The 10,000-nt window shown below is 33.7% G+C and overlaps 2 protein-coding genes across 6 annotated transcripts in view; both read left to right on the plus strand.

Annotated features, from left to right (window-relative positions):
- The window catches only part of LOC137659080 (uncharacterized), a 1,637-nt gene extending 974 nt beyond the window's left edge, over positions 1-663 (plus strand). The window contains exon 2 of the mRNA XM_068394166.1: positions 129-663. Within this exon, the coding sequence (XP_068250267.1) occupies positions 129-663 (535 nt within the window). The remainder of the gene's footprint in view (positions 1-128) is intronic.
- LOC137658688 (glutathione S-transferase 1-like) overlaps positions 1-10,000 on the plus strand; it is a 459,350-nt gene that overhangs the window by 200,684 nt on the left and 248,666 nt on the right. The gene's annotated exons all lie outside the window — the stretch shown is intronic.

The following is a 10,000-nucleotide window of genomic DNA, read 5'->3' on the forward strand; positions in this document are numbered from 1 at the left end:
CTCATACTCCCTCTCTTCTTCCTCCTCTTCCAACTCCACGTCATACTTCCTCTCTCCTTCCTTTTCCTTCTCCTCCAACTCCACCTTATACTGTACTCCTTCTCTTCTTTCTCTTCCTCCTCCTTCAGTTCATACTCCTTATCTTCTTCTTCCTCCTCCTCCAACTCCACTCATACTCCTTATCTACCTGTACTTCCTCCTCCTAGAACTCCACCTCTTACTCCTCTTCTATCTCTTCCTCCTCCTTCAACTCCACCTCATACTTCTCTTTTTCCTCTTCCTACTCCTCCAACTCCACCTTATACTCCTCCTTTTCTTTCTCTTCCTCCTCCTCCAATTCCACCTCATACTCCCTCTCTTCTTCATCTTCCTTCTCCTCCAACTCCACCTTATACTTCTTCTCTTCTTTCTCTTCCTCCTCCTGCAACTCCACCTCATATTTCTCGCTTTCCTCTTCCTCCTCCCCCAACTCCACCTTCATACTCCTCCTCAACTCAACCTCATACTCATTCTCTTCTCCTTATTTCTCCACCTCCACCACCACCTCCAACTCCACCTCATAATCCCTTTCTCCCTCTTTCTCTATCTCCTTATTCCTCTTTATCCTGCCATGTTGCAGATGCAAGGAGGGTTAATTGGGAGGAGTTTCCGAGTCTTAGGTAGTGGATAACACTCCCTGATGATTGCCGGGTGGCAATACCCCATGCCCCAAAACTGGACCCCCCGCCCCACCCCAACACAACTCCATTTCCCCCCCCCTCCTTCTTCAACATCCCCTTCCAGTAATTTTCAGCCACTCTCGACCTTACTGGTTAAGATCGTAAGTCCTCTCTCTCTCTCTCTCTCTCTCTCTCTCTCTCTCTCTCTCTCTCTCCTCTCTCTCCTCTCCTCTCTCTCTCTCTCTCTCTCTCAAATAAATGCACTTGAATAGGGCATGACTTCTCGATGGTTACGAAGAGAGAGAGAGAGAGAGAGAGAGAGAGAGAGAGAGAGAGGAGAGAGAGAGAGAGAGAGAGAATAAACCAAGAATTAATAATCTATTTACCTTAGTGAAAGAGTTGATACATGAGAGAGAGAGAGAGAGAGAGAGGAGAGGAGAGAGAGAGAGAGAGAGAGAGAGAGAGAGAGAGAGAGAGATAATGCAAGAGGACAATGAACCAAGAATTAATCATCTTTTTACCTTATCGAAAGAGTTGATAATATATATATATATATATATATATATATATATATATATATATATATATATATATATAATTATATATATATATATATATATATATAATATATATATGAGAGAGAGAGAGAGAGAGAGAGGAGAGAGAGAGAGAGAGAGAGAGAGGAGAGAGAGAGAGAGAGTGTTCGTCTTGTGTCTTTCAATGCTAAAGGTTGCTACCATATGATGTAATGTCTTTTGGGGTTCATATTGTAAAGGCCTCAAAACATATATACGCACACACATATACACATGTATAAAAGTGCTGACATGTAGGCAAACTCATACATACATAGAGATACATAGCACTCAATTTTGGACACTCACATATATGGATAGCAAGTATAGGCCTAATTTCAGGCTTGTAAACTCGCGTGTAAACACGTGTGTGAGGCTTGTAGACTCTCAAAAACATGAAAGAAAAATTAGCTTGTAGACTTACACACTTGAAAAAGTTATTATCATAATTATTATTATTATTTTAATTAAGCCACAACCGTAGTTGGAAAAACAGAATGCTATAAGCCCGAGGGCTCCACCAAGGAAAAATAGCCAAGTGAGGAAAGAAAATAAAGAAATAAATAAACTACAAGATAAGTAATTAACAATTAAAATTAAATATTCTAAGAATTGTAACAACTGTAAATACAAGAAATTAAAAAATGCGCAAGAATCTTATTCACGAAGATTACCAGATTAACGCGCTCGTTTGCGCGCAAAACAGCGCACCCACTTACAAGGAACTGCGAAACCATCTGAAAGATGAGTCACTCAGCATCCTTCGGTATTATCTCCCGAAAACACGAGATCTCCATCCCAAAGAAAACAGCTGATCGTTTGGGCAGCTGAGGTCAGCTTCCGACGACCTATTATGGGCACTGACCGGACCGTAGCGTCAGTCGTGTGTTAACTTTAACGATAAGGGATTGATTTACGAGAAGCTCTCGAGGGCCAGTCTGGACTACGAGACTGCGGAGGCTGTGTTAGTAAGTTGGTTTCTTATTGGATCGTGAAACTTCGGAGGAGACGGGGAGAGGGGGACATGGCGTGGATAATGAATGGTGAAATTAAAGAGAGGAGAGGAGGAATGAAAGTAAATCTTGAATTATTAGGAATGAGAAATGAAATTAAAGAGTAAGATTTCTGAGTGAAAGATGAAATTGAAGATTTCAGAATGAAATCTGAAATTGAAGAATAGGAAGATTTCAGATTGAAAGATGAAATTGAAGAAGATTTCAGAATGAAATATGAAATTGAAGAATAGGAAGATTTCAGATCTAAAGAGGAAATTGAAGAATAAGAAGATTTCAGAATGAAAGATGAAATGGAAGAGTAAGAAGATTTCTGAATGAAATATGAAAATGACGAATAAGAAGATTTTTGAGTGAAAGATGGAATTGAAGTATAAGAAGATTTCTGAATGAAATATGAAAATGAAGAAGAAGATTTCAGAGTGAAAGATGAAATTAAAGAGAGTAGAAGGACTCAAATTGAAAGATGAAATTAAGGTAGGAGGACTTAGAATGAAAGATGAAATTAAAGAAGGATGAGGACTCAGATTGAAAGATGAAATTAATGGAGGAAGACTTAAAATGTAAGATGAAATTAAGGGAGAAGGACTTTGAATGAAACATGAAATTAAAGAGAGGAGAAGGACTCTGATTGAAAGATGAAATTAAGGGAGGAGGACTTAGAATGAAAGATTAAATTAAAGAAGGAAGAGGACTCTGAATGAGAGATGAAAATAAGAGAGGAGGACTCAGAATGAAACATGAAATTAAAGAGAGGAGAAGGACTCTGATTGAAAGATGAAATTAAGGGAGGAGGACTTAGAATGAAAGATTAAATTAAAGAAGGAAGAGGACTCTGAATGAGAGATGAAAATAAGAGAGGAGGACTCAGAATGAAACATGAAATTAAAGAGAGGAGAAGGACTCTGATTGAAAGATGAAATTAAGGGAGGAGGACTTAGAATGAAAGATTAAATTAAAGAAGGAAGAGGACTCTGAATGAGAGATGAAAATAAGAGAGGAGGACTCAGAATGAAACATGAAATTAAAGAGAGGAGAAGGACTCTGATTGAAAGATGAAATTAAGGGAGGAGGACTTAGAATGAAAGATTAAATTAAAGAAGGAAGAGGACTCTGAATGAGAGATGAAAATAAGAGAGGAGGACTCAGAATGAAACATGAAATTAAAGAGAGGAGAAGGACTCTGATTGAAAGATGAAATTAAGGGAGGAGGACTTAGAATGAAAGATTAAATTAAAGAAGGAAGAGGACTCTGAATGAGAGATGAAAATAAGAGAGGAGGACTCAGAATGAAATATGAAATTAAAGAGAGGAGAAGGACTCTGATTGAAAGATGAAATTAAGGGAGGAGGACTTAGAATGAAAGATTAAATTAAAGAAGGAAGAGGACTCTGAATGAGAGATGAAAATAAGAGAGGAGGACTCAGAATGAAACATGAAATTAAAGAGAGGAGAAGGACTCTGATTGAAAGATGAAATTAAGGGAGGAGGACTTAGAATGAAAGATTAAATTAAAGAAGGAAGAGGACTCTGAATGAGAGATGAAAATAAGAGAGGAGGACTCAGAATGAAACATGAAATTAAAGAGAGGAGAAGGACTCTGATTGAAAGATGAAATTAAGGGAGGAGGACTTAGAATGAAAGATTAAATTAAAGAAGGAAGAGGACTCTGAATGAGAGATGAAAATAAGAGAGGAGGACTCAGAATGAAACATGAAATTAAAGAGAGGAGAAGGACTCTGATTGAAAGATGAAATTAAGGGAGGAGGACTTAGAATGAAAGATTAAATTAAAGAAGGAAGAGGACTCTGAATGAGAGATGAAAATAAGAGAGGAGGACTCAGAATGAAACATGAAATTAAAGAGAGGAGAAGGACTCTGATTGAAAGATGAAATTAAGGGAGGAGGACTTAGAATGAAAGATTAAATTAAAGAAGGAAGAGGACTCTGAATGAGAGATGAAAATAAGAGAGGAGGACTCAGAATGAAACATGAAATTAAAGAGAGGAGAAGGACTCTGATTGAAAGATGAAATTAAGGGAGGAGGACTTAGAATGAAAGATTAAATTAAAGAAGGAAGAGGACTCTGAATGAGAGATGAAAATAAGAGAGGAGGACTCAGAATGAAACATGAAATTAAAGAGAGGAGAAGGACTCTGATTGAAAGATGAAATTAAGGGAGGAGGACTTAGAATGAAAGATTAAATTAAAGAAGGAAGAGGACTCTGAATGAGAGATGAAAATAAGAGAGGAGGACTCAGAATGAAACATGAAATTAAAGAGAGGAGAAGGACTCTGATTGAAAGATGAAATTAAGGGAGGAGGACTTAGAATGAAAGATTAAATTAAAGAAGGAAGAGGACTCTGAATGAGAGATGAAAATAAGAGAGGAGGACTCAGAATGAAACATGAAATTAAAGAGAGGAGAAGGACTCTGATTGAAAGATGAAATTAAGGGAGGAGGACTTAGAATGAAAGATTAAATTAAAGAAGGAAGAGGACTCTGAATGAGAGATGAAAATAAGAGAGGAGGACTCAGAATGAAACATGAAATTAAAGAGAGGAGAAGGACTCTGATTGAAAGATGAAATTAAGGGAGGAGGACTTAGAATGAAAGATTAAATTAAAGAAGGAAGAGGACTCTGAATGAGAGATGAAAATAAGAGAGGAGGACTCAGAATGAAACATGAAATTAAAGAGAGGAGAAGGACTCTGATTGAAAGATGAAATTAAGGGAGGAGGACTTAGAATGAAAGATTAAATTAAAGAAGGAAGAGGACTCTGAATGAGAGATGAAAATAAGAGAGGAGGACTCAGAATGAAACATGAAATTAAAGAGAGGAGAAGGACTCTGATTGAAAGATGAAATTAAGGGAGGAGGACTTAGAATGAAAGATTAAATTAAAGAAGGAAGAGGACTCTGAATGAGAGATGAAAATAAGAGAGGAGGACTCAGAATGAAACATGAAATTAAAGAGAGGAGAAGGACTCTGATTGAAAGATGAAATTAAGGGAGGAGGACTTAGAATGAAAGATTAAATTAAAGAAGGAAGAGGACTCTGAATGAGAGATGAAAATAAGAGAGGAGGACTCAGAATGAAACATGAAATTAAAGAGAGGAGAAGGACTCTGATTGAAAGATGAAATTAAGGGAGGAGGACTTAGAATGAAAGATTAAATTAAAGAAGGAAGAGGACTCTGAATGAGAGATGAAAATAAGAGAGGAGGACTCAGAATGAAATATGAAATTAAGGGAGGAGGACTTAGAATGAAAGATGAAATTAAAGAAGGAAGAGGACTCTGAATGAGAGATGAAATTAAGAGAGGAGGACTCAGAATGAAAGTTGAAATTAAGAGAGGAGGACTTAGAATGAAAGATGGAATTAAGGGAGGAGGACTTAAAATGAAAGATGGAATTAAAGAGAGGACTCAGAATGAAAGCTGAAATTAAGAGAGGAGGACTTAGAATGAAAGATGAAATTAAGGGAGGAGGACTTAAAATGAAAGATGGAATTAAAGAGAGGACTCAGAATGAAAGCTGAAATTAAGAGAGGAGGACTTAGAATGAAAGATGAAATTAAAGAAGAGGACTCTGAATGAAAGATGAAATTAAAAGATGACGACTTAGAATGAAAGATGAAATTAAAAGATGAGTACTTAGAATGAAAGATGAAATTAAGGGAGGAGGGCTTAAAATGAAAGATGAAATTAAAGAGAGGACTCAGAATGAAAGTTGAAATTAAGAGAGAAGGACTCAGAATGAAAGATGAAATTAAGGGAGGAGGGCTTAAAATGAAAGATGAAATTAAAGAGAGGACTCAGAATGAAAGTTGAAATTAAGAGAGGAGGACTCAGAATGAAAGTTGAAATTAAGAGAAGAGGACTCAAAATGAAAGATGAAATTAAAGAAGAGAACTCTGAATGAAAGATGAAATTAAAAGATGACGACTTAGAATGAAAGATGAAATTAAAAGATGAGTACTTAGAATGAAAGATGAAATTAAGGGAGGAGGGCTTAAAATGAAAGATGAAATTAAAGAGAGGACTCAGAATGAAAGTTGAAATTAAGGGAGGAGGACTTAAAATGAAAGATGAAATTAAAGAGAGGACTCAGACTGAAAGTTGAAATTAAGAGGGGACTTGGAATGAAAGATGAAACTAAAGAATGAGGACTCAAATTGAAAGATAAAATTAAGGAGTGTAGAATGACTCATAATGATAGACAAATGTAGAGCGAAAGTGAAAAATTTCAGAAAGAAAGAGGATGTTGAATAAAGGACGAGACTCAGAAAGCAAGAGTAAATTACATAGAGGAGAAGGGCTTAGAATAAAAGAGGAAGTAAAGTAAAGGAGGACGAATCAGAAAATAATATGAAATTAAAGATAAGAGAAAGGCTTAGAATGAAAGATGAAGTAAAATAAAGGAGGATACATAATGAAACTAAATAACTAATGAGAGTAAAACTAAAAATAAAATATAACAAATCTCAAAAAAATATGATACAAAATAAAAGATATAAAGAGAAAAAGACAAAATGAAGTATATGAATAATAAAGAGTTGGAGACATAAAAAGTAAGAAGGAAAAACAAAGCAGAATATATAACGGATGATAGAATTAGAGAGTGAAAGGCAAGTAAAAAATGACGAAGGCAGACTCAGTTACTAAAAAAAGGAAGAAAGAATAGAAAATCAAAAGACAAAGACATTAAAAATTAAAATATATATATATATATATATATATATATATATATATATATATTTATATGTTTATATATGTGTATATATATATATATATATATATATATATATATATATATATATATCTACATATATATATATATATATATATATATATATATATATATATATATATATATATACTGTATTATATATATATATATATATATATATATATATGTATATATATATATATATATATATATATATATATATATATATATATATATATATATGTGCGTGTGCGTGTGTGTGTATTATTACTTGCTAAGCTACAACCCTAGTTGGAAAAACAGGATGCTATAATCCCAGGGGCCCCAAAAAGGGGAAATAGCCCAGTGAGGAAAGGAAACAAGGAAAAATTAAATATTTTAAGAACAGTAACACACTTACACACATATATTTATCCATATAAATACACGTGTATGTAAGTAAGTATCTGATTGCAACGTAAACAAAACAGCGCGCTCGCGCGCCCTACCGATCCTACAAGCAAAACCATCACCTCTCCCGAAGGCAATAAATCAAAGTTGCCAGCGACCACTTTTCTAAAAATCCAATTCTGAAGTTAAAAAGAGAAAAAAAAGTAACTAATGCACAAAACGTGACCTGCCTTTGACTTTGGGTGTTAACCCATGGCTCTGTCATCTTGAAGTGACAGGAAAATACATTGCAGATGTAGTTAGATGTTTTTATTTATGATGCATAAGTTGGTTGGAGAGAGAGAGAGGCTTGGGAAATGGCAAGTGTGAGAGTGATGCTGTTTTTCTGATATTGCTTGTACTGGGAAATATGTCTGGGGGTAATAATAATAATAATAATAATGATAATGATAATGATAATGATAATAATAGCAAAAATAATGATAATAATAATAATATTAATAATAATAATGATAATAATAATAATAATAATAATAATAATGATGATAATAAAAATAAAAATAATAATAATAATAATAATAATAAATGTGATTATATTATTATTATAATGTGTTGTTTTTTGTTGTTGTTTGCTGTTGTCGTTAACTAAAATATGAATACACTAATAAGAGAAAAGCGAGGTTGAAAAAAAAAAAAATTCTAAACAGAAAATATTTGATTAAATAAATGATATCAAATTAAAAAAAAAACTTTTACAGTATGATAAGAAATAAAAAAAGTAATAAAACGAATACACAAACAAATTGAATAAGGAGTAAACATCCAACTACCTATTACTCACCAAATAAATTAATTCTTGATTCTTTTTTTTTTTTTATCTATTTTGATCTAATTTGAAATATATCCCATATAAAAATAAATATATTCTTAATGCGTAAAAACACAATCAGGTGTTTCACAATTACATCCTACAATTTTCTCTGTCGATTAATACTATGATAATTTTGTTTAATAAAAAATATTTCTTTTTTTTACTACGCAAAAGAATATTACACAAGAGTTTCAAAATTACATCTTACATTTTTCCATTTATCAATTAATATCTTGATCGCTGATCCGCCCCACACACACACAAAAAAAAAAAATTCTTCTAAACTGCAGCATCTAAATAAAATTCTCTAAGTAAAAAAAAAAATTACAAACGAGCTTCAGAATTACATCCTACATTGTTCTCTTTATCAATTAATATTTTTGAACACTTTGATTACCCTTCCCACAAAAAAAAGGGGGGAAGCATCTAAAAAAAAAAAAAATTCTCTACGTATACAAGAATTACAAACGAGCTTCAGAATTACATCCTACATTGTCCTCCTTATCAATCAAAATTTTCAATTTTATTAAAAAAATAGTTTCTTCTCCAGGGGTACATCTAAGTCTACGTAAAAAAGAACTACAAACTATCTTCAGAATTACATCCTACATAGTTCTCTTTATCAATAACTATTTTCATTTTCATTGAAAAAAAAAGTTTCTCTTCAAGGGGAGCATCTTAGAATTTTATCTCAAACATCCTTAATTGCACTGTCAAGAGTTCGGAGGAACCTCGAGCCCGATCTGAGATCGGGCATCCAGAGAGTAAGGAGCTACTTCAAGATTTCTCGTTAGATGTGAGTGTGAAAATAGATGGGTAACTATTACCTTCTATAATTATCTTCATATGGCGTCATACTTTCCAAATAGAGGTTTAAACACACATATACGCGAGCGCACATACACACGCAAGCACGCAAACACATGCTGTACATACATACAAATATACAACAACAACAACAACAACAATAAATCATTATCATCATTATTACTTGCTAAGCTCCAACCCTAGTTGGAAAAGCAGGATGCTATACGCCCAAGGGCTCCAACAGTGAAAATAGCCCAGTGAGGAAAGGTAAAAAGGAAAAATAAAATATTTTAAGTACAGTAACAACATAAAAATAAATATTTCCTATATAAACTATAAAAACTCTAACAAACCCAGTGGAAGGACATAAGTCAGTGCAAACTAATGATGGTGAGACTTTAGCCTGATCGCTCACAGCAAACCAACCTAGTATTATAGGCCCTGACTAGTACAGCTTGGCCGATCACGGTGATATACAAACCATTTCAACACGTTCAATATGTTTTCGTTTTTTATTGTTGTCATTAAAATATTCTTTGTAAATTTCCACATTTCTTTACAATATAATAATATTATAATAATAAATAAAATAAATAAAGATAAAGTCGTCAAAGAAACAACGCTAAGATAGAATATGCTTATGCAGCTTTCGTATCAATATCATAATCGGTGAAATCGTTCAACAAGATGCTGAAAGATGCCTGAAAACGTTCTTTACCAGCTGCAGCTCCTGAACGCGCCCTTCTAAACACCCCCACACCCTCCCCCTCCCGCTCGATCCAGTAACATCTTTCTGTAAATGCTGTAAGCTTATGAACGCGTGCCATTAATGTGGTCGTAAAAGAGATATTCGGTTTAAGGACTTTGTTGTTTGTTGTTAATGACATTTTTTTATTCATTATTATTATTATTATTATTGTTATTATTATTATTATAATTGTTACTGTTATTAT

The sequence above is a fragment of the Palaemon carinicauda genome, chromosome 19 (assembly GCF_036898095.1).
Source record: "Palaemon carinicauda isolate YSFRI2023 chromosome 19, ASM3689809v2, whole genome shotgun sequence".
NCBI classification, from domain to species: domain Eukaryota; kingdom Metazoa; phylum Arthropoda; class Malacostraca; order Decapoda; family Palaemonidae; genus Palaemon; species Palaemon carinicauda.